This window comes from Loxodonta africana, chromosome 5 (assembly GCF_030014295.1).
Source record: "Loxodonta africana isolate mLoxAfr1 chromosome 5, mLoxAfr1.hap2, whole genome shotgun sequence".
NCBI lineage: Eukaryota > Metazoa > Chordata > Mammalia > Proboscidea > Elephantidae > Loxodonta > Loxodonta africana.
The window spans coordinates 88,340,850-88,366,594 of record NC_087346.1 but is presented as its reverse complement, the minus strand read 5'-3'; the positions used below and the strand labels follow the sequence as shown (position 1 = coordinate 88,366,594).

At 37.6% G+C, this 25,745-nt stretch overlaps 1 protein-coding gene across 1 annotated transcript; it reads right to left on the bottom strand.

Annotated features, from left to right (window-relative positions):
• Nucleotides 1–2,150: 2,150 nt before the first annotated feature.
• Nucleotides 2,151–22,203, bottom strand: LOC100676441 (transmembrane protease serine 11B-like protein). Its single transcript, XM_023555096.2, is given in 10 exon segments — nt 2,151–2,339; nt 3,447–3,589; nt 4,313–4,572; nt 5,173–5,347; nt 6,034–6,072; nt 7,497–7,657; nt 11,114–11,181; nt 11,279–11,397; nt 15,533–15,648; nt 22,184–22,203. Coding segments are annotated over 10 exon segments (1,266 nt in total). The 3' UTR covers nt 2,151–2,174.
• Between the last annotated feature and the right edge of the window lie 3,542 nt (nt 22,204–25,745).

Genomic DNA, 25,745 nt, shown 5'->3' with positions numbered 1-25,745 from the left:
TGTCTCCCCTACGAAACAGCCACTTGCAGGAGCAGCACATCCAGCAGTTCATGAATTTTTCTCCTTTGGACAGAATCCTCACTAGCTTCCAAATTCCTCAAGTTCCTCCTTAGCCATCAGCCATAGGCTCCAGGACATCTTTTCAGCCATCTTCAGCTTCCTGGATCAGCCAGCACTGTGTTTTTTGGTTGTCTCCTTGTCACAGAACAATCATGAGCTCCTAGATCTGCCACAATTCAGCAGATGCGAAGGACGACATCAGCTATCTGGTGTACCTACATCTATGGGCCTCTATTTCAACCACGACTACTTGGCCGGACAGAGCAGGCCACTTCTTCTAGCAGGCCAAGGAGAAGCATGAGGGTACCTGTTGTCTCTTGAAGATCCAAAGCCAGCACTGTGGTCAAATCCTCTTTTAGGACATTCAGAAGTTACCCCGAGAAAAGTGGAATCGCAGGATGCCGTGGAAGCTGCGATAGTCCTGAAGATGAACCTGCATCAGCCCTGCTAGAAGTGCTCCCTGAACTCTGCCAGCATAGATCCTCATGTCTGTGCCTTACTGGAGAGCCACTTTCTAGATGGGGAAATGAAACTTATCAAGAAGTTTGATCTTCCCAGACAGAGCTGGAGAAAAATGTAGAACAAAATTCTAACTCACACACACAAAAAAGACCAGGCTTACTGGTCTGACAGAAACTGGAGAAACACTTATAGCCCCTGGATACCCTTATAGCTCAGTAATGAAGTTGCTCCTGAGGTTCACCCTTCAGCCAAAGATTAGACAGGCCCATAAAACAAAACAAGACTCAGTGGGCACAGGCCAGGGGCAAGGACAAGAATGCAGAAGGGGACAGGAAAGCTAGCAATGGGGAGCCCAAGGTCGAGAAGGAGAGAGTGTTGACATGTCATGGGGTTAGCAACCAATGTCACAAAACAATATGTGTATTAATTGTTTAGTGAGAAACTAGTGTACTCTGTAAACCTTCATCCAAAGTACAATAAAAAAAGATACGAAAATCTCCAAAAAAAAAAAAAAAAGGATATGTGAAAATTTGTGGATGGTATTTATGTCTTAAGAAAAAAAGAAGTTTGACAGGCTGATGAGTAAGATCTAAGAGTCATCCAGCTACAGAAACGAGGCTGGATTATTCCTAAGACTTATGGAAGATATTTTTGAGACTCAATGAAATTCATCTACTCAAAAAAAAAAAAAGTTTGATCAAGCTTTTTAGGCTGACCAGCCCCAAGGCCAGCTGGGTAGGCTTCATCCTCCAGCAGGAAAAGAAACCTCCACCATTGGCCTACGGCCTTGGAGGGTGCTAGTTACTCGTCTACCCCCAACCCCAGCTTGGGCCATTGTGTAGCCCTTTCCCAACCCCTGGACCAGGTGAAAACAACGAAGCTTATTGCAAAAGACCCTTAAGAAATTAAAAAAAAAAAGTAATATCGAAAAAGGTAGTTTGCTTTTAAATTCATTTTAATTAAAATACATTACATAGTTTTACGCTTCATAGCTACTTCTTTTTACACATGTTACAAATAAAGAATTTACACAAAAACCTGTGTCAACACTGAAGAATCACCGTAGTTTGCCTCTGTAAGTCTAAAACAGGTTGCTTTGCTTAGGTTTGCTGATGGTGAAATTCTTTCATGATGATTACAAGAGTTGATCAAGATCTCAGTACAAATAAGGGACTATAACTCAGTGCCTAAATTCTGACCAGGGACAACCACACCCTTTCCACAAAGGCAATGACATGAAGGCAGATACAGTATGTTCCAACCCAACCTTCATAAAGCATTTGTTTCCAATCTCTCAGAGTGATACCTGCTAACTTGCCATGGACAAAGACATACTTTCATAACTCCAGAAAGTCTGAATGACTAAAACCAAGAACTTTATACTGTGGCAGGATAGCCATGGTCTGAGTTAATAAAATAGAAAACAAATAGTATTGCAATAATCTACTTTTGATAGGAACACTTTGCTTTTCTGGACTAAAGACGAGATGTCTTGCAGGGTCTGGTTAAAATTAAAGTTCATAAATACTCCTCAGAACCACAATTTTTTTTTTTTTCTGAAAAAGCCATTGTTCACACTAATTTAAAATGGATGTTAATAAGGCTTAGGGATAACAGGTAAAAATAACCTGTGCTAAAAAGATGCTTTTCTCTTAGATAACACGCGTCTTGGAGGCAATCCAGTTGCTGTAGGAGGTCACTCGCATATAAACTCCGGGCTTATTGATTTTACCACATTCACTTCCCCAGCTCACTATTCCAACAAGATACCAAATATTTCGGGAATTGGGATAAACTAGTGGTCCTCCAGAGTCACCCTGAATAAAACAAAGAATATTATCATTATGAGAGTTTACTTTTAGATACTTTACTTGTTCTAAATGATAAGCCCAGATGAAGTGTGTGATTCATGCTTCCTAGAAACCATGGGAAGGTGTGAATCCCTGCCTCACCCTTAACATCAACTGTAACTGGCCAGAAGATACTCACTGGAGTCTTTTGGGGTTTATCTTAATCCTGAAGTCATGAACTGATAAATTACCAGGTCAAGTTCTATTAAAAAACTTTTGGGAGAAGTATGATATGAATACACATGGAGTACAGGGTTTCACATCTGTGAAAAGTAGCTAGAACCCTAGATATGAGTGGGGTGAGAAAGTAAGAGGAATCTAGGAATGAAGTTATTAAAAGACTTTTCTGAGACTAATCGTTTATTGAAATATGGTTAAGAGTAGGAACTGTGATGCTAGATTGCTGGGGTTTATATGGGGACTCTGCCACTTACTAGCTGTGTGATCTTTTGCAAATTACTTAATCTTCCTGTGCCTCAGTTCCCTCATCTATAAAATGATAATAATAGTACCTACATCATAGGGTTGTGATGAGGATTAAATTAATCAGTATTTTTAAAGGGCTTAGGACAATGCTTGGCTCATACTAAGCACACACAGTGTAAAGACTAGTACTTGCTAGAGCACATTATCTTGTGTCATACCTCCCACTTCCCATGCAGTTGTCTTATGGGCCTGGAACGCCCCTCTCCTCTGCTCATCTCTAAGACTGATAGGATTCATCAAACGATTTCCCTGTGAAATCTTCCATTCCCTCACACATACAAATTTAAATCCTCCTGTTTTGTAGTCCAACTAGTCTTTATATATACAACCATTTAAGCAATTATTATAACTGCTTGTATGTCCATTTTTGCTTTTAGACATTAAGCTCCTTGAAGGCATGAAAACTTATAAACACACGCTGTATGCAGGGAAGAATTATTTTAGTGACAAAGCTGACAGGGATTTTGACAGATTTGTTGAAGTACAAATTAATTGACCCTTAGAATTGTCTCCACGTTGGTGACTTTCGTGAAATAATAGCAATGATTTATGTACCGTGTAGTGACTGTGAATAACATCCAAACTTACCTGGCAGGCATCAATATTTCCTTCCATGTATCCAGCACATATCATTGTGTCTGAAACCAAACCATTATATGCTTCTTTAGCATTGCAAGTGTTTGTATCAATAATCTTCACAGGTGCTTTTTGAAGTAACGCTGGGTATTCACCTAAAGAAGTAAACATTATCAGCAAAAGAGTTGCTCTGAAATAGAGCAGGATGGGAACTGTGTTTTGTTCTCTGTGCCTATGACCTATGTTTGACTCTTGCCTATTCTTAGGATAAAAAAGCCTGTCAGTTCTCTCCTTTAAACCAATGAAAAAGAAGTGTTAAAAGTAAAATTTGGTGTATCTTTCTTATGCTTCTTTCCTATGTTCATATTTCCCTTCTTATATCTTTGGACAGAACTTTCTCAGTTAGGTTCCCCAGGTTAAGGAGTTTCGAGGGCCAAACTAATCCCCTTGGAATGTCCTAAAAACAAACAAACAAACAACAAAAAAAACCTATTGCCATCAAGTAGACTCCAACTCAGAGAGACCCTGTAAGACAGAGTAGAACTGCCCCATAGGTTCCCAAGGCTGTAAATCTTTACAGAAGCAGCCTGTCACATCTTTCTCCTGCAGAGCTGGCTGGTGGTTTCAAATGGCCAATCTTTCAGTTAGCAGCCGAGCGCTTAACCACTCAGCCATCAGGGCTCCTTCAGAATGTTCTAGATCAAAGCATTTTGCAATTTCATATCTCCATATGCACATCTTCCTTGGGAGATGGCCTGGTAGTACCCCACCCCAGCCATCTGGAGGTGAATGATGCTTTTAACTCTGTACCTGCATCATTAACTTTTCATGTTGCTTTTGTACCTTATATGGGAATGTTAGATTTTCACTGGACTTACCATTATAAAAAAGTGCTCCCCATCCTGTAACAACAACACCTTCACCTGGTGGAAAAATCTGCGAGGCTTCAGGCAGACAAACTCGGTGCACATCATTATTAAATAAAACTCTTTCAGTGAGTGATACAATGGCAACATCATCATGATGTTCATGCAGGACGTAGCTTTCATGAATAATTATATCTTGAACATAATGTTCCATGTAGGGAGGGCTTACTCTAGTGCCAAAGCTGACCGTATAGTTTTTTGGATTTTTGGTCCTTAAAGAAACAAAAAAATCATGTCCTTTGTCTTTATTTCAAAATAATAGAAACGTCTCCTGCATCTACTGTACTCTTTTTGTGACATTAGTAATTATTTGCTCTATAAACCATTAGAAATGATACAATCCAGTTTTTTTAATTAATTTTTTAAATATCTTGTTTGGGCCTCTACACCGCAAACTATGTGAGACAATAGGGATACAGAAATGAAAATAGTCCATGTCTTCAAGACGTTTAATGTCTAAATGCAAAAATGGACATAAAAGCAGTTACAATAATTGCTTAAATGATTGTATATGTAAAGACTAGTTGGACTACAAAACAGGAGGATTTAAATCTGTATGTGTGAGGGAATAGAAGATTTCACAGGGAAAACGTTTGATGAATTCTGTCTCAGAGATGAGCAGAGGAAAGGGGTGCCCCAGGCCTATAAGACAACTGTGTGGGGAGTGGGAACAAGATAATGTGTTCTTGCAACTACGAGTACTTTGGGATGTCTAGAATATAAAGTTGAAGAGTATAGTGATGAGAGATAAGAATCAGGGCCTGCCTCAGGGCCTACGGTCACTCTAGCCTTAGGCAAGATGGTGAACTTACCTTTGAAAGCAGTGAGCTGCAGTAACCAGGTACCTGTCACTGATCAAAGATGCCCCACAGTAGTGTTTGCCATTCATTTGGATGCTTGCTTGCCATGGCCATTCTCCTTCCTGAGCAGTGGAGCCTCCCTTGACTCTGTCATATGTAGCCGACATCCTTGCTCGTCTCCCACAGCCTGTGGAAAAGGTCAGGGTTGTTTCAGTGAGAATAAACAAACCAAATCCATTGCTCTCACATCAATTGCAACTCATAGTGGCCCTACAGGACAGAGTAGAACTGCCCCATAGGGTTTCCAAGGAGCGGCTGATGAGTTCAAACTGCCGACCTTTTGGTTAACAGCTGCAGCTCTTAACCACTGTGCCATTAGTGCTCTCCAATGAGACTAGGAAGGTTGTATCTATTTGATTAAAGAAGCAGAGAGTAAGCTAAGATGTCCTTGTACAGTCCTATCTGGCAATGTCTTATACTGATAGGAACAGAATATAGGTTGTACAGGAATCACTAGCAGCCCCTGGGCCGCCTCTACCCAATATAATCTCCCCAAGACAGCTTGGCACTTTGAGAATTCTTAAGCTGTAGGATACAGATAAAGTAATGCCAGACTCCCTAGGTTTGATTTCTGGCCCTGCCATTTACAATCTGGATAAATTTGGGCAAATTATTTTACCTCTTTCTGCTTCAGTTTGTCCATCTCTAAAATGGGATAATAATAGTACCTATTTCTAGGATTGTTGTGAGGACCAAATGAGTTATTATTTGTAAAGCCCTTTGGACTTGTCTGGCCAAGAATAACAAATCTTGGCAATTATCATGTGTTTTAGATCATCTCATGCATTTTAATTAGAAAGTATCTGAACTTACGGTTGTTGATAATCTTTTCAGCATTGACCTTACTGATTTCTGAAATAGAACAAAAAGACCATGGTAGATTTAATACCTAGCATGAGTCTACTGACCCCAGGGCCAATGGAGTAAGAGTAAATCCAGCAGAGCAAGAGAGTTCCAGAAATAATTTAGAATCTCAGGAGAAAGTGCTAACAGAAGGGAAAGAACATTGGTTTACTGGGATTGTTCTTTTACTACCTGTGAATATGGGATATGGAAATACCGTTTTGATAGTTGCATGTAACAGACTTCTATTTTATTTAATTAGAATTGCATTCTATGTCATTTTCAAGTGAAAAACTGTCAGTATCTTTCTGTAAAAGATCAGGAACCCACAACTGAACCTGATTCCTGTCAATACACAAAAATAATTTTAAAAGTGTGACCTGACTTATAATAGTGGACCCAATGCTGTTTTTGAAAGTTATAAGAGGTTATGAAATGAATCAAAACACACATCATTAATTGAAGAACTGTTTATAGTTTATAAAGAATATGTTCTACATTGTACTTTGGTGAGTAGCCTGTGGGGTCTTAAAAGCCTGTAAGCGGCCATCGAGGATACTCCACTAGTCTCACCCGTTCGGAAGCAAGGAAGAATGAAGAAAACTAAAGACACAAGGGAAAGATTATTCCAAAGGACTAATGGACCACATCTACCATGACCTGCACCAGAATGAGTCCAGTACAACGAGATGGTGCCCGGCTACCACCATTGACTGCTCTGACGGGGGTCACAATATACGGACCCAGACAGAGCTGAAAGAAAATGTAGAACAAGACTCTAACTCAAAAAGAAAGACCAAACTTGCTGACCTGACAGAGACTGGAGAAACCCTGAGAGTATGGCCCCAGACACTCTTTCAGCTCAGTAATGAGGTCACTCTTGAGGTTCACCCTTCAGCCAAAGATTGAACAGGTCCATGGAATAAGACTAAAGGAGTCCATCAGCCCTGGGGCAGGGACCGGAAGCCAGGAGGGAACATGAAATCTGGTAATAGGGAAGCCAGGGTTGAGAAGGGAGAGTGTTGACATGTCGTGGGGTTGTTAACCAATGTCATACAACAATGTGTGTACTAATTGTTTGATGAGAAACTAGTTTGTTCTGTAAACTTTCATCCAAAGTACAGTTTAAAAAAGAATCCTTCAATATTGCAAAAAAAAAAAAAAAAGAATTGTTTAAAGTCTTAACATCTGGTTAGAATGAGAAGCGGATTTTTTGTTTTCACTAGAAAAAATTTTAAGGTATGGCACTATTGCGATTTGAATGTGTTTTTTTAAAAATGAAGCATACAAATAGTTACTCTAAAGTAAAATAATGACTCATTCCATAAGTAAAGTATGTATTTTAAGGATCAGTTTTGTGCTTGCTGTTTGTGGTACATGTTAGGGAAAAAAAGATGAAAGTAATATTGCTGTCATCTAGTACATAGGCTTACCTATAAGCCTAAGAGAATTAGGATCTGTAGTCACAGATTCTGAACGGTTCCTCAGCATCTGACCTAAGATGCTTTCAATTCTTCTTCTTGTATTTTCCTTCATTGAGCTGGAACCCTTGAATACCAGCCATATGTGAGCTGTCACACTATTATTATCAGGACTAGAAAGAAAAAAAAAAAGCAAAGTTTTCATATGTTGCTAAAAAATAGCATGTTCTCCCTCATCCCCTAATCTTTTATATCTTGGCTTCTTCTGCTCTTTTGTGGGCTTGTGTATACATTCCCTTTAGATTAAGCACAGCATCACCTGCCTACATTAATTGGTGACAGTATGCATGCATCTATATAATTCAGTTTAGAGGACAAGGATCTCCACAAATCTGAAAAACAAGAAAGGCCTGAGGCACAGGGTGGAGATATTACCTCAGAACTGGGATCATTTGTTCATGCATCCATGAATCATTTATTGAGCAATGGCTATAGGAAAGCAACTGGGCTAGGAGCTATTTGGTGATGCAAAGACTAAGATACAGTTCCTACCCTCAAGGAATTTTCAGACTAGTAGGGAACATAAGACATGTTTACAAATAACTATAATAAAGGCAGAAGTGATAAGACATTAATCTTATCTGCAGGTATGCAGAGGAGGGATAAATCATTTACACCGGACTTTAAAGTATGAGGAAAGTTTCATTAAGCAGCCGTAAGAACAGTGCTCCAGAATAACTGGATGCCAATGATACCGATTTGCATTTATTCAGCACCTGCTGTGTTCGTGTTACTTTTTTTTTAATCTTATTATCACATTTAGTCTCCACAATACCTCTACAGCAATAGGTGTCATTATCTTCGCTTCATAGACAAGGAGAAGGTGAGGCTTTGTGAGGTTACATTATGTACTCAAGATTATGCAGCTGCTGGTAGTGGTTAAAGAGCTTGCGTGCTAAATAGAAGGTTGGCAGTTCCGTCCACCAGCTGCTCCTTGGAAACCCTATGGACAGTTCTACTCTGTCCTATAGAGGAGCTATGAGTCAGAATCAACTCGATGGCAGCAGGTTTGTTTTTTGTTTATTGTCCGGAAGGCACAAACAGTTAAGCGCTTGACAACTAGCAGAAAGGTTGGGGGTTCAAACTCATCCAGAAGCACCTTGGAAGACAGGCCTAGTGATCTACTTCCAAAATGTCATAGCCTTGAAAACCTTAGGGAACACTTCTACTCTACACACATGGGGGGCACCGTGAATCATAATCAATTCCATGGCAATCACAAGATAGGATTCAGATTAGCTACAACTGACTTCATAACTTGGGCACTTTGAATAATGCACTCTGCCTCCCTGTGCCTAGTCGTCCAGTGACTACATCACCCAGAAAACTGGGCTCATGTGGAAGAGAGCCTTAATACTAGCTAAAGGGTAGCAATGGCAAGAAGTTATTGAGTAAAAGTGTGCTTGAGAAAAATTGTTCTGACTGTGGTGTTCAGGGTAGAATTGTTTGCAATTGGAAAAGATGTGGGCAGCACCAAAGACTGACCAGTGGACATATAGGAATAGTCAAGCTGATCTCAGTTGAGTGTCTAAAGTGGCATTATTATGCTTTGGGTGTCCCTAAGGGATGCCCAAAGGAGCTCTGGTGGTGTAGTGGTTAAAACATTCAGCTGCTAATCAAAATTTCTGCAATTTAAACCCACCAGCCACTCTGTGGCAGTCTGCTTCCATAAAGATTTACAGCCTTGGAAGCCCTATGGGGCAGTTCTACTCTGTCCTATAGGATTGCTATGAATGAGAGTCAACTTGGTGGCACACAAGGGGTGTCCAACCTTTCTGCATACAAATCAATAATCATACCTAGGAGGCCCTCAGCTCACTCAAGTTTGATTGCTGTAGCAGGATGTACCAAAGTGAAAAACTCTGTCCAGTGGACTCTCTCCTTAACCAACTCTAGACCAGACCTACCTATAGATACTGGAATTACATGAATAGGAAAACAAAACAGAAGCTTTCTGGTTGTTGCCGTTACCTCTGAGATGCACTTGGGACCTTCAATTTTAGTCTTCTATTTCTGTCCAACACTATAACAGACCCTCAAGGTTAATGCTGGCCGGGACCTTAATTCATGCTGCAATTCCAGGAGACCCATGAGTCCCAGGAGCAGGGGAAGAAAGGTGTACACATAGTCTGGTGGCATGGATGGAGGCAAAAATAATCAATAATCGTCTTCATTTGAAATGTGTTTATTATTTGTAAATGATCTCACACCCATTATTGTCTTTAAACCTGAGTACATTCCTATGAGGGAGGCAAAACCAGTTGTCAGTGAGTCAATTCTGATTCAGAGTGACCAATGTTGTCAGAGTAGAACTCTGCTGCCTAGAATTTTCAACGGCTGATTTTTTAAAAAGTAGATAGACCTTTCTTCTGAGGTGGCTCTGGGTGGACTTGAACCTTCAAACTTTCTGCTAGCTGTGGAGGACATTAACCATTTGCACCCATCGGGGACTTCATGAGGGAGGCACGGGAGGTGTTATTATCAATATTTCATAGAAGAGAGAGCGGACTCAAAAAGATACAATGACTCTTAGGACTAGTAAGTATCAGAGGCTGGACTTGCATCTAACTACATTTCTAGGACCCCCCCTCTTATTCCATGCTGCTCCACACCCATATTTTGGGGGACACGGCATAGTTATTTTACTTCTCCTTATGCAGAATACACCCATTCCTCACTTATCAACATGTTAGATTCCAAAGACCAGGTTGTTATGTGAAAATCAAAAAATATGTGAAAATGGACGATGACCACATCAGTTCACAAAATACAGGATGACTATATCATTACATAACTGCCAAATTACATCATTATGTAACTGCCAACTTACATCATTGCCTAACTGCTAAATTAGATCATTACATAACTGCCAAACCACTGAGAATCATGGCCTGGCAAAGTTGACACATAACCTCAACCATCAGAGCCAGTGTAACTCTCTCCTCAGCATTCGTTACTGCAAGACATATGTCATTAATGTGCAAAATAGTCAAATAGTAGATTTTTTGCTACTGTTGTAAATGGGAAATGTTGGATAATGAGATAGCTGATAAGTGAGGAGCAGGTATAGAAGGCATTCCTTATGTGGATATGCTCTCTTCTACTCTATAAGAACTCTAGTGACAGTTTCACAAAGTATTTAGCTTGCTTGCAAGTAGAAAGACAGAAAAAAATAGGGTCTATATTTACATTACTTCTAAATGAAAATATTATATAAATATTAAACATTGGTCGAATGTTTGCAGACATAAAATCTCAAGAAACGACAGGGACAAATCACCTGCAACTGAAAAATTAATGCATTCTCAATAGATCTAATAAACTCAACTGTTTAGGTGTGTGTGTATAGCCCCAGTTGGGTCTTTAGTTTTATATTGAATAATTAGGCTTCTTTTGAGATAATGTTGAATACTAGCCCTGAGCCCTTCGAGTGCAGTGGTTAAGTGCTTAGCTGCTAATCGAATAATACTAGTGACTTATTGGATAATGGCTGTAACATATCAATAGACTTCTTTTACAGTATGTATGGTGGGTTAATCACTTTTCTGATGTTAATATTAGTTACTTACACCAATGTGATGACTTGAGAATTAATATATTGTCTGTAAATGTTAGAACTTTGAAACGCGTCCATCATCTGTTACAAGAGAACAAAGTCAAACATAGAATTCAAGAAGCGTATTTATATTTCAGAGAATTAACAATGAAACAAATATAGGAAAATGCTAACTTACCTTGGTCTCAAGGATTTTGCTAAGACGGTTAGTTTCTTCTGATGTCTCCCTTTCATAATTGCTATTATATGGGATATCCACTATTTTAAAGCTACCTTGGTAATAGTAGGTCCTGTTTTCTATAAGATAAAGAAATAATCCAAAAATTATTTAAGTAAAATGGGCTTCAAATCCAGAAATATCTACGTAGTAATATCAACTAGTAAGTATTGTGCTCATATATTGATAAACCCTTATATATCCTGCTGGAACAGTTGATTAGACAACATTAACTTGTGGAGAGTGTTGCTAGGACAAATAATGAACAGGTATATATCAGACAAAGGTTAGAAAGAAGAGTAACAACTTGATTGATGCAGATAGGGCTACATGCTATGAATGAAACTTTGTTTACAGTAATCAATTGCCAGGCTATGTATAAAAATAGCATTTATTAAGTATCTACTACGTGAATTCCTCATAAAGGCTCCATGAAGCATCCCATTTTTCAGAGAAATTGAGTTGCAGAGTAATTAAGTAATTAATTAATTAAGTTAAATTAATTACTTAATCTCTCCCAGCTGAGGGAATCTGATGGTGGTAAACTGGAGTGAAGAAGGCAGAAAACCAATAAGCACTGCATCATAATTCAGACAGTCTGTGAATTAAGGAACTTTCCTTGAGGCCAACTCAACTTTCTAAGCGTTAAAAACTGCAGGTAAATGTACCCTAGAGTTAAAGCAAACAAGAGACTTGATAAGAGATTGTTTGAAAAAATAAACCAGAATGTGAACTGAGAGCCCCCTTAGGTCTATGACTCACTTCCCACAGTATTCTTTAGAAAATCTCTGACCCTAGCCAAGAAGAATAAATAATAATTACAAAGGACCCAGTGAGAAATTTATATATAGATACTGGAGGAAAAAAATCCAAAATGAGGAAAGAATATAAACAAAAATCAGAGAGAAATTATCAAGGGAAAAGAGAAAGCATTTAAACAAATAGTTCCCCATAGTCTTAAAACTTTTGTAGACAAAAGAGCCCAGTGATAGTTCAGTGAAGAAGAAAAGTAAGTTACAGAATTCAGTAAAGAAATGGAAGAGATAAATAAGACTATCACAGATAAAAGTCACATTGGAAACAACAGATATAGATTGAAAATCTTATGACTTGGAGAAAAAAAAGAAAATGAAAATAATATAAAATTATTATTGAGGGAATCACAACATGGGAGGCAAGGCAAACACAACAAATGCATAATTAATATTCCTGAAAAGAGAACTGAACAAAAGAATTTGAATCTGTACCTTAAAAGGGCCCATTGTATTCTAAGAATAATTGATGCAGGATGAACACAAAACTAAGACGGACTAGATTTGGTAAGTCCAATAAATAAAATATCCTCTGAGTATTCTAGCAGGGAAAAGATAATGACAGAATAATTTATATTTACAAATAAGGAAAGATCAGACTCTTCTTTTTAGCAATACTAAATGCCAAAAGACAGTGGAGAAAGTTTACAAAGCTTTAAGGAAAAGATAATGTAAGCCAGTAACTTTTTTTTCTGCTGAACTGAGTGGTCTGACAAAAGCCACACAAGGACATTCTAATGCATGCCCAATCTCAAGAATTACAACAGCTTAAAACCTTAAAAGAATGACTTCAAGAAGACACGTAGTCAACCTGGATATTAATCAAAATAAATAAGTCAAGAATCTAGAAAATTCAGTTAAAGATGATAAACCAAAAAAACCCAGTGCCGTCGAGTCGATTCCAACTCATCTCGACAGGTTTAACAAATATAAATATGTTTCTTTCTGCCAAGTCCTCTTAAAATTACAGTAAACCTTTTTGTTTTTTGTTTTAAAGATGTGAACTCACAGGACAATGATAATGACAGAGGAAATAATAAAATTACGGAAGCTGGAGGCAAGTAGGTGAGTGTTAACTGATCTAACAGACTTAAGAAACCTGAACCCTAAGGGAGAAGTGGAGAAACTAAATATGTACGCTCTTTTATACTAAATAACGTCAAATGGCTCTAGGCACCTCTGGAAGTAGGAGTGGAAGTGGGAATTAAATCAGGAATATTGGTTGAAACTTATATCCCAATGTCTTTCCCAAGTACAAAGGTTGGTAGGTTAAGGAGACAAAGACAGAGTTGAGGGCAGGTGTACCATACTCAAAATTTATATGCCCATCTTTTTTCCCAACTTAACTCCAGAAAGCTAACAACCAGGATTATAGCAATATGAAATAATTAAATATTTTTTCCCGTTCAGGAAATTCTGAGCAATCCAAGAGAAATACCTAAGTAGACTCGTAATTTGGGTTCTCTCAACAAAGCAGCATGACTCCCATCACAGAGAATTTCCAGTCAGCTCATTGATCCCCAATCTTAGAAATTAAATATATAATAGCATACATAAATATTTCAATAGAAAGGTTACAAAACAAATTTGAGAAAATCACCAAGAAAAATTAAAGGTTGGAAAATAGAAACAAGAAATACTAAAAAATTAGAGGATACATTCAGGAGACCCAATATCCAAATAACAGGGGCTCTAGAAAGAGAGAACAGAGGACAGGAAATAATATAAGAGAATTCCTAGGACCCGAAGTATCTGAGCTTCCAGATTGAAACGATACACTGAATGCCAGTCCTACACTAAATCATGTTACGATGAAATTTCAGAACACTAGGGACAAAGAGAAAAAACAAACAAGGTTTCAGAAGGTGGGAGGTAAGGAGGCAGGAGAAGAGGTTCACTGGAAAAGTATATAATCAGAATGTCTTTAGACTTCTTGACAGAAACTTTAAAAGCAAGAAGACGATAGAGGGTTGGCTTGAAAATTCTCAGGTAAAATTATTTATAGCCTAGAATTTCATAGTATTAATTAAGGTTAAAGATACAATTAAGACATTTTCAGACATGTGAATTTTCAAAAATACCTCCCAAGACACTTCCCCAGAAATCTCCTACAATATATAATCCACCACAACTGAGTGAATAAAGTAAGAAAAAGTAATGGAATCCAGGCATTAGGAGATTAATCCCAAGAGAGAATTGAAGGTTATCCCTAAGACATTGCTGAAGAGAAACCCCAAGATGGCATCTGTGTAGAAAGGGTGTAAATGCAGAATCTTCACCTTCCTTAGGAGAAAATGAATAGATTATGCCAATAACTGAAAAATTGGGAAATAACAATGTTAAAATTCCACCTGAAGAATTGAATGTGGTTGCCTATGAAAAAAGGGAAGTAGGGTAGTGGAGAACGGTCTGCATTTTTTTATAAAAAGCTCTGATTAACTATTTGATTTCGTGAATTGTAAGTATATAGAACTTTGAAGAAAAAAGAAACAAAACAAAACAAAGAAAAACACCCTCAGGCATGGCAGAGCCATGGAAAAGGCTCTATTTAACTATACATTCAAAACTAAACAACTGCAGCAATTATGATTACAAACCAGAAAGAAGTGTTATAAACATTGACAATGTAAAAAAAGAGTAATAGTGCTAACAAAACACTGGAAAGTTAGTGAAAAATGAGAAGTACAAATACGCTGATTTTCTTATCTTTCATAGCAGGCTGTAATTGGACAATGTCTAAAGGCAAAACACGTAGCTTTAAAAAAATGAATGCAACACTCCTCAATTTTTCCAATTTTTTTTTTCTTCTTTATGTTAAGGGGATATTTTTGTATCAATGCCTTTGTTATGGAGAAATAATTAGTTGAAGCTCAATTTTCTTCAGTTTCTCTTCTTCACAGAAAATATAGTATTTTAATTCTAAAATAACATGTATAGTACCATCTCAGTAGAAATACTTTTTCTGCCTATCTATCAATTATTAATCTATCATTCATGATTCTATATCTGGATCCAAGAAATGAAGGAAGGAACTAAGGATTCCAGATCCCAGAAAAATGCATTGTTAACATTTGCCAAATGCGTTTGCGGACATCTTTTTCAATATACACAGGTAAAAGGCACAGACTCCTAATACACTCCATGCCTTCCTTCCTTCTTTCCATCCTTTCTCCCTCCCTCCCTTTCTTCCTTCCTTCCTCTTTTAGAACTTTTGTATAAGGCTTGAATTGTAATAAGCATGATCAGTTTTACAAGAGAATAAATTCATTACTCTCTCAAAAGAGAATAAACTGATACCATTTTAAAGGGAGAGAACTCATTCTTTGCAATTGTTTCTTTATCTTTCATAAAAATGGAAACAGTTTATATAACAAACTAAAATAAAAATGTATTCTTTACCAACCTGTTGTCAGAAAATGGACCAGAAGACCAATAGTTATTCCCAAAATTGCCAACACTCCAAACACAATTAGGGCAATCATCCATAGCGGCAAAGACGTTCGGGAAGATGTGACTGGTCTGCAAGTAAAGGATATGAATATGAAGAATGTGTCAGAAAAAGCATAGTCATTCAAGATCTATGTTTCTTTCTTCTTGCTCACTGCTCGCAGTTCCACAGTTGAAGCACAGTAGCTGCAAAAGACATTTGATGGTTGGTGCCAAGTTATCTATATTTGGAATCTAGTACCCTCCCATGATCAATGAGTATGAACAGAGCTACAATAAGTCAACACTCTGCCTGGTGGAGGGCAGCGCATCTAGTTCACTCCCATGATCAACAGGTAGGAACAGAAAGACAATAAGTGAAGACTTTGAACAGCGAGGGGCAGGGAGGAAATGGGAATGGCTTAGAAGCTCTTACTGCCTAAGCCTGTCGTAATTTTTAAGAGTATGATCACGATCCTATAATATTATGTCCCCATTACATACAAAGAACACACACAAACAGGAATTGCTACATTAAGTTAAAACGGTACCTGTCTAGCTTACTAGCTAACTTCTCAGACAAAGAAGCAGGGGAGGACAGTCTAGAAAGTGGGAAAGAATGCAATTCTCAGAGAAATACTGGCAATACAATTTTGTTGCAGCAAACTGTGAGTCATGGATTGGCTAAAGATGAAGTTGGACAGAAAGGCAGCAAGAAGTCAAGAAGGACATTTGATATCACACAAAGATGTGGAGATTTTGTTTTATATGGTGGGCCTCGTCCAAATGCAAACTGGAGAATGACCTGAATTAGAATCACCTGGGACATTCATTTATTATACAGATTGAGGGTTCCTACCCTAGATCTATTGAATTAAAATATCAGGAAGGGTCAAGGAATTTGTACTTTGACACTCCTGGTGATGCAGATTCTCACTATGTACTATAGTCTATCCCATGCCTCCTTCTTATCCGATAAAGCTGTACTTCTTATTTCAGGGAGAAAACGGAAGGCATCGGAAGAGGATATTCACAACTCCACCACCACATTTATGACTTTTCCTTTGTCTGTACCCTTTTCCTCGTGTTTCTATAAGTAAACTGTACCTTTAAAGCCAGCCTTGCCATCATCTCATTTTCTCCTCTCCAACATGTAAACTATTCCCCAGACATTTCAAATGATTCCTTGAACACATCAGACTGTATCACACCTCCATGTACTTGCACACTCAGTTCCTTCTTCCTAAAATGTCTACCCAAGTCTATCCAGTGAGTCTCACTCAACCTTCATCACTCAGCTCTGTCATCTCATCACCACTGAAGTCTTCCATGGCCCATCCTTCACTGAAAGTATTTTTTATTTGTATATCAGTCTTTTCACCTCTAGTCATAAGCATGTATGGTCTGAGGCAACATCATTATTTATTATACCCAGGATGTAGCATGGTGTCTAGAACATTATAGATATTTGTTGAATGAGAGAATGAAAGAAAACAAGAAGGATCAAAGTTAACTACATCATGGGGGCTAGATAGATCAGAGGGGCCCAGATGATGGAAAGCCTTCTGTTCTAATAAAAAGTGTTTTGACTTTACCCTGTAGAAATGACTAACGTGAGAACATGGGGTGCTTAAGAAGATGAATGTGCAGACAGCATGCATGATGATAGTCAAAGAAGGGGAAAATGAAAGGGGAAGATCAATGAGGAAAGGGGCTATTGTAATCCATGGGAATAGAGTGATGGGATCCTGGGTGGTGGTAGTAAGAATGGAAAAAAAAGTGAAAAATTTGAGGAAATTTACAGGAGTAGAATATTTGCCAGAACTTGATAATTTGCTATTTTGAAAAAAGAAATATGCTAAAGATGATGCAATATTTCATCTTGAGAAGTTGAGGAGAGAAAAAATGAAATCTAGAAGAGATAATTTCGGGAGGAAACTGGTAAATTTTGTATATCTTGAGCTTGAGGGCCATTTACATTTCCAGTATACAAATGGAGATAACAGACTGGTGGTTAACTGAGGAACTGCAGTCGGAGGTACAAACTCAGGAGTCATCCAAAAAAGACCAGGACAACCAAGGCTGTGAAACTGGATCAGTAGCGTAGTAATTCTTCTATAAAATATTGTGGAAAATTGATGCTTCTCTTTCTAAGGCAAACATTTGTTTACATTCTCATTATGACTAATCTCAGCTTTCCTGTATCTTTCCTGAACGTCACAGCCTCATTGTTCGACACCTTGCAAAAGACCTTACGTTGTCAGCCTCTGCTTCTTAACTGTCAAATTCAAAATATCATTCATCTTTCAATGATGGGTTAGCACTTACCTCATCTCATAAGCATTCTGCTTCACCAAAACTACTTTGCAGTTTCATTCTCTAATCTTTACTCCACACCCTTTCTTTACTTTTCTGTCTGCCATGACCTCTAGTAATTACTAATTTTTTTCTAATAGTCTCTTAATTGGAGATACGTTTATAGGTTTCTTGTTTTGGCTAGTTTTATTTTTAAAGCTTTAACTCAGAACAGGAATTCATATAGAATTGACCAAATTTTTTATTTTTTACCTCTACAATTTATTTTAAGAACTGGTATTCTTATGAGAAGAACAAGAAATCTAAATCTGTTTAAACTTGGCCAAATAAGATGTCTTAGAATTCATCCAAGCACTATGGTTTGAACTCGGTAAACTGAAATAACTTTCCAATTTTCATTGTCCTTTACTGATATCACTGTAGAATTTAATATTTCCATTCCATATTCCCCATTTTTATTATTTCTTGTCACAATCTCAGATGCTTCTCTGAGTTGTAGCTACCTTTAAGTCATAACCTAAAGTTCTTACAAACTATGACACAGATAGTTGATATAGCTACTTAAGAATGACAAAGAGGTTTCCCTGGCAGAAAAATCACTCAGCTGTCAGCCAATATTTTTGGTGTTCATATTAAAAATCCTTCTGAAAAACCTGCAGGGAATTACTGGAGTAGGATACAGAATAGCAATAATATCTTGCCACAAAAAATTTCCTGGAAAAAAAAGATAGTGCTCAACACTGTCCTGGCAAGGACCCAAAACATATCTTTCTTTTGAAAATTTTCCCGTTCCATTCTATGGCACTAATTCTAAGGGGGAAAAAAATGAAGTTGATAGAATTTGATGTTCCTCCATCTTCTTTTAGCCATTCATCATTCAGGCACTCACATGCAATCCCATGGTTCATCAAGATCCCCTCAAATGCACCTGTAGAATTCAACTGTGTTTCCAAATCCTTCCAGGCTCTGCTGTGTAATCTGATTAATGCCTCAGTCTGAGAAGCTAATTACTAAATTAGGGCTTGAACCTTCCCTAGGAAACTAGAGTCCTCAGAAACAATGGCTTAATCCTTTGAAATCTTTCAAATTAAGACTTTACACAGGTGTTAAAATGATGAAAAAGAAGGAGTGCCCTATGTATAAAATATATATATCTCATCTACTCAGCATAAAGGTGATTGCTGTTTCACACCAAAACAAAACAAAACAATCGTACTTTCTCATCTCCATTTTTAAATGTGTGTGATCACTCTTTTACTGATAGATCAGCGATGTCGCTAATAAGAAAATGTCAAGGTTATGAATAATGTAGCATTTTTTAAAAAATGAAATCATAAAACAATAAATTATTTACTTTAATTCAAGGTAAATGTTACTAGCAGATTCTACCTTAGTGAGTATGCCCTTTATAACTACATTTTTACATCAATGCTAATATTGTGACTATATACCTATGTAAGTATGTGAACATATATATTATCTTAAAGGGTTCAGCTATTGAATTGAGGTGTACGTTTTTAGAGAAATATTTGTGTAAGGCATGTATTTGTATTCCATATTTATTTAAATATTAAATATTTTATCATCAGGTTCAGCTAATTTCGCTATATTTCATATATTTTGATGAAAACTCCTTGTGAGCTAAAAAACATGCTTTTAAACTTCTGCCGTTAATGAACACTGTTTACTTAGAGCAATAATTATTTAAAAATAAATACAAGTGTCTATAAATAATTATACTATTCTGTTTCATGAATATTTTGCAGATAGAAATGTATGGCTTTACATATGGATATACAGAGAACACCCGGGAAACAGTGGTACTGTTAGATTCAAATAAGATAATATTCATGACAGCACTTTAAAAACACAAGATGGTAAACAAATACAAAGCAGCCATCATTACCATCATCAACATCAACAGTTTAGCATCTAATTCATGAGAAAAGAAATCTCTCTGCTACCTTCTCTCCACTTTACAGCCATCACATATTTGTATTATTTTTCAATCACAAGATGCTAAACTGCACTTCACCTTTCTGAAATAATCCCAAAATCATTATATAAAACTATAGATTCCAGACACAAGTACATGTTTGTTACAGGGCTGTCTCCATGGAGGAAATAAGAAAGGCTGTGAAAAAATTACAAATTCTCCCTAAACTCAAATGTCTTAATGAACCCCTTGAATGGGAGTCACGTCTGGGAGACAGTATTAATTCTATTTATGTCAGAATTTTAGGCAAGCAAATCTCCACTTACCTATACATAATGTGCTGATACAAAGGCTGTCGATGTTAACAAAGATAAAGGAAACCTCTGTGTTCCTTTTGCTCTGATGAGTGGTTCTCCGGTAAATGTGGTAACCACAATGTTAGTTGGGATTTTAAGGGCTGGGTGCAATAGCAGAAAATAATTAAAAGGAAACTTGTCTAACAAGTGTTGATGACAGCTCTGAGTCTGGGTTAAAAGGAAGAGATGAAAATTCTCTCTGAGTTGGATGTTTAGAAAACAACAATAGCCATAACTTGGATTGGTCACCTGAGAGATCCTCCCAAGAAGAACCACCACAGATTGGTGAATCAGTGCTCTGACTCAGGGTCCATCCATCCTTTCATGTCATAGAGCTCCTCCTCTGTGAAACCAGTTGCATCCACCAGAACAGTCTCTGACAAATAAATACAACTTGTATTTTTCAATATAATAATTCTGGTTCAGCATTACTCATTCGAAGCATGCTTAAACTAGGATTCTTCCTGGAACTCTGTGCATACTTTTGTAGTTATGGATTTACAGATGGAGATAGGTTTTAGAGTAAGAAATATCAGTTTTATTTGTGTAATTCTTTTATAGAAAGCAAGAATTGTTTTACTAAATGAATAAAGACTAAGTTTTTGAGTGACACCCTAAATTTTTACAAAAGAAAAACAGTCTTTTAGATATTTTCTCCACAAATACCTAGATACTTGGTGCCATGTTTCATATCATCAATCACTCACTTACTCTATTCATTAGTTCACTTAATAAATATTTATTACGTACTTCCTGGGACTACACATTATTCCCAGTAGTGGGGATATAAAAGCAGATATAATAAAGTCTCTGCCTTCATGGAACTTACACTCTAATGAGAAAGACAGGCAACACTAAAGAAGACAGTAAGTACCTAATTTAACATGAGCTATTTATATAAAAAAAAAAATCTTTTTTTTTTTTTTATTTATATATGCTATGAAGAAAGTAAAGCAGGGTAACTGGATAGAAAGTGATGCCGGTGGGGTGGGGGGAGAAAGTTGTGACTGTGTTTAGGATGGTCAGAAAAAACCTCTCTGAGGAGGAAACTTTTGAGCAAAGACCTGAATGATGACATTAATTGGTGTAATTTATGTTCATAAACCACATATTCATGACATTACTCGAAAATCTCTGAAGTTTCTCATTTGGTTTCAGTGTCAAATACAACCTTTTTGGGTTGGTATTCAAGGCCCTTCAGAATACCATCTCTTCACATTTATATATGTTTTTGCATAGTATTATGGTATAATTGGTTTTGTGGTGTTGGTGAAGAATATTGAATACACCATTGACTGCCAGAAGAACAACAAAAAAAAGAAAATCTGTCCTAGAGGAATTACAGCCAGATCACTCCTTAGAAGAATGGACAGCAAGGTTTTGTCTCGCTTGCTTTGAACAAGTCATTGGGAGAGACCAGTCACTGGAGAAGGACAATTTGCTTGGTAAAGTAGAGGTTCAGCGGAAAAGAGGAGGATCCTCAATGAGATGGGCTGACACAGTGGCCACAACAATGGACTCAAACATAGCACAATTGTCAGGATGGCACAGGACTAGACAACGTTTCATTCTGTTATACGTAAGGTCACTATGAGTCGGAGTTGACTCAAGGCACCTAACAACGACAACATGATATAATGTAAAGAGCAGGACCTCTATTCCAATGCCAGGTTCACTACTAACTAGCTGTTGCCCTAAGTCTCTCTGGGCTTCAGCTATCTCATAGGTAAAAATGGTTATAACAAGATCATACTTGTAAGGTCGTTGCATCAACTGAGATGGTATATAACAAGTGCTTTCACAGTGTTGACATTGTACTGTCTTAACAATGACTTTACCAAAAGCTTGACTTTACCCCAGCCATTTCTCACAGCTTGCTTCCTTGAATGGCAAGTACTTCCTACATCCATGTTTTTGTTCATGCTGTTTAACACTCCCAGGATTGCCATTTCTGCCTATCCAATGTTTACTCATACTTTTGTCCAACCCACCTCCACATCTTTGATCTTTTCCTTCTGACCTCTAATCACTTATTGTCATTAGTGCTCATTTTGGATTTAATCATCTGTTATTGTATTGTCTCAAAGGCAATCTCAAGATTCCAAGCAGCCACAAAATTATTAGGAAGAGGACTCCATCCAGTAACAGTAACCCCTCCACAGGTGCTACATCCATCCAATCTGATTGAGCCACACACAGGAGATACTTACACAGTGTTGGCAAAGTGAAAGCCATTTGTATTACTTACTGAAAATAGATAACAAACAAGAGAAGGCTACTTGAGTGAGGTGGAAATGCCTCTATGCGTGTCTCACTTTGCACCATAAGAAAAGGACCTACTTATGTCTCAAAGGGTGCCTGGTTACCTTTTCCAAAAACCGATATTCACTCTTACGTCCCTGTGGGGGCACACTTTGCTCAGATGTCAGCAATTGTTCTGTGGTCTGGTCTCTGCCTTCTCTTTAAAACTGTGGATGTCAGGAGACTGAGTGTTGCTATCATTAGTGCTAGTGGCTTTCTGATCCTTGGATCTTAGCTATTGAAATCAATAATACCAGTGTAGTAGCTCCCTCTGAACCTCAACTCTCCAGTGTTCTGTGAGTCACTCCTGGAGGTTTAGCCTGGAGTCTGAACCTTTAGCCCTTTCAACAATTTCTGAAGTGCCTGCTTTTCTGCTTCAAATTTCTTTCTGCTTAAAATGCCTTTCCAAACTCTGAACCTTGACTGATATACTTGTAGATCTATATAGAATGACTCCAAGAAAAAATATTGAGTAAACTATTGAGTTTTGGAATGACAATTCAATATGCTATACCACTAAACCTTAAAAGAAACAGTAACACCACGCCCACTTTCTATGAATGCTAACATATGTATGTAAATGCATGGGAAAAAGATATGGAAAGATTCATCAAACAGTGATTACGTCTGCATAGCTAGAAAGAGACCATAATTTGAAATGATAATTAAAGAGATTTTAGCCAACTCTATAATGTCTTCATTTTCTTCACAAGTATAATTTTTTTTATGTTACTTATGTAGTTAAGTTTTTTTGGGAAAATACTTACTGAAATTAAAAGCTCATCTTCTATATGCATCTGAATAGAGAAAAAGGTAGAATTGGCAATAAAATATAGGTTCTCAGGGAGTCAGGGCCAAAGTAATAAGGCTAAAAATAGACTGTATTCTTTGGCTTTATAGAACTTTCCTGAATGAGATGGGCACAAAATCCAAGAAAACATAATGGCAAAGTCCAAGAAAAACAATGGATACAAAGTTTCACAAAAATATGAGCCTATTTTTAAATGATAGTAGGAATTCACTGAGACCAAAAAAAAAAACAAAAAAAAATCAGGAAGGAAATCCCAGAAAAGGAGTAAAAAATATACCATTTGTGAAGGCACAGTATAGTATGTTTCAGAAAACTTAAGTAATAGTGTGGTTGGAACACAAGCTAAATACAAGGGCATGGTGAGAGACAACACAGAAAAGTAAGTACCAGTCCAATTCTGACATAAATCTAAGCTTAGAAAACCTGAAATTGTTAGTTAATGGAATTTTTGTATAATATGTATACCTACATTTAATGGACCCCCATGTGTTTGCCACTTCATTGCATTGTGGGGGCTTGTCTGTTGCTATGATGCTGGAAGCTATGCTGCCTGTATTCAGATACCAGCAAGGCCACCCATGGAGGACAGGTTTCAGCTGAGCTTCCAGACTAAGACAGTCTAGGAAGAAGGGCCTGGCAGTCTACTTCTGAAAAGCATTCGCCAGTAAAAACCTTATGAATAGCAGCAGAACATTGTCCGATATTGTGCTGGAAGATGAGCCCCTCAGGTTGGAAGGCACTCAGAAGATGACTAGGGAAGAGCTGCCTCCTCAAAGTAGAGTCGACCTTAATGACATGGATGGAGTAAAGCTTTCAGGACCTTTATTTGCTAATGTAGCACAACTCAAAATTAGAAGAAACAGCTGCAAGCATCCATTAATAATTGGAACCTGGAATGTACAAAGTATGACTCTAGGAAAATTGGAAATTGTCAAAAATGAAATGGAATACATAAACATTGATATCCTAGGCATTAGTGAGCTGAAATGGACTGGTATTGGCCATTTTGAATTGGACAATCATATAGTCTACTATGCTGGGAATGACAACTCGAAGAGGAAAGGTGTTGCATTCATCACCAAAAAGAACGTTTCAAAATCTATCGTGAAGTACAACGCTGTCAGTGATAGGATAATATCCATACTCATACAAGGAAGGCCAGTTAATATGACTATTATTCAAATTTGCGCATCAACCACTGGGGCCAAAGATGAAGAAATAGAAGATTTTTATCAGCTGCTACAGTCTGAAATTGATCGAACATGCAATCGAGATGCATTGATAATTGCTGGTGATTAGAAGGCGGAAGTTTGAAACAAAGAAGGATCAGTGGTTGGAAAATATGACCTTGGTGGTAGAAACAATGCCAGAGATCGAATGATAGAATTTTGCAAGACCAACGACTTCTTCATTGTAAATACCTTCTTTCACTAACATAAACAGTGACTATACACATGGACTTCGCTAGATGGAACACACAGAAATCAAATTGACTACATTTGTGGAAAGAGACGATGGAAAAGCTCAATATTATCAGTCAGAACAAGGCCAGGGACCGACTGTGGAACAGACCATCAATTGCTCATATGCAAGTTCCAGCTGAAACTGAAGAAAATCAAAGCAAGTCCATGAGAGCCAATATATGACCTTGAGTATATCCCACCTGAATTTAGAGACCATCTGAAGAATAGATTTGATGCACTGAACACTAGTGACTGATGACCAGATGAGTTGTGGAATGACATCAAGGACTTCATACACGAAGAAAGCAAGAGGTCATTGAAAAGACAGGAAAGAAAGAAAAGACCAAGATGGATGTCAGAGGAGACTCTGAAACTTGCTTTAAATGTCGAGCAGCTAAAGCAAAAGGAAGAATTGATGAAGGAAAAGAACTGAACAGAAGATTTCAAAGGCCATCTCGAGAAGACAAAGTAAAGTATTATAACGACGAGTGCAAAGAGCTAGAGATGGAAAACCAAAAGGGAAGAACACACTCAGCATTTATCAAGCTGAAAGAACTTAAGGAAAAATTCAAGCCTTGAGTTGCAATAGTAAAGGATTCTATGGGGAAAATATTAAACGATGCAGGAATCATCAAAAGAAGATGGAAGGAATGCACAGAGTCATTATACCAAGAAGAATCAGTCGATGTTCAACCATTTCAAGAGGTGGCATATGATCAGGAACCGATGGTACTGAAGGAAGAAGTCTAAGTCCCTCTGAAGGCATTGGCAAAAAACAAGGCTCCAGGAATTGACAGAATATCAATTGAGATGTTTCAACAGATTCAGCGCTGGAGGTGCTCACTCGTCTATGCCAAGAAATATGGAAGACAGCCTCCTGGCCAACTGACTGGAAGAGATCCATATTTATGCCTATTCCCAAGAAAGGTGATCCAAATGAATGTGGAAATCATAGAACAATATCATTAATATCACACGCAAGCAAAATTTTGCTGAAGATCATTCAA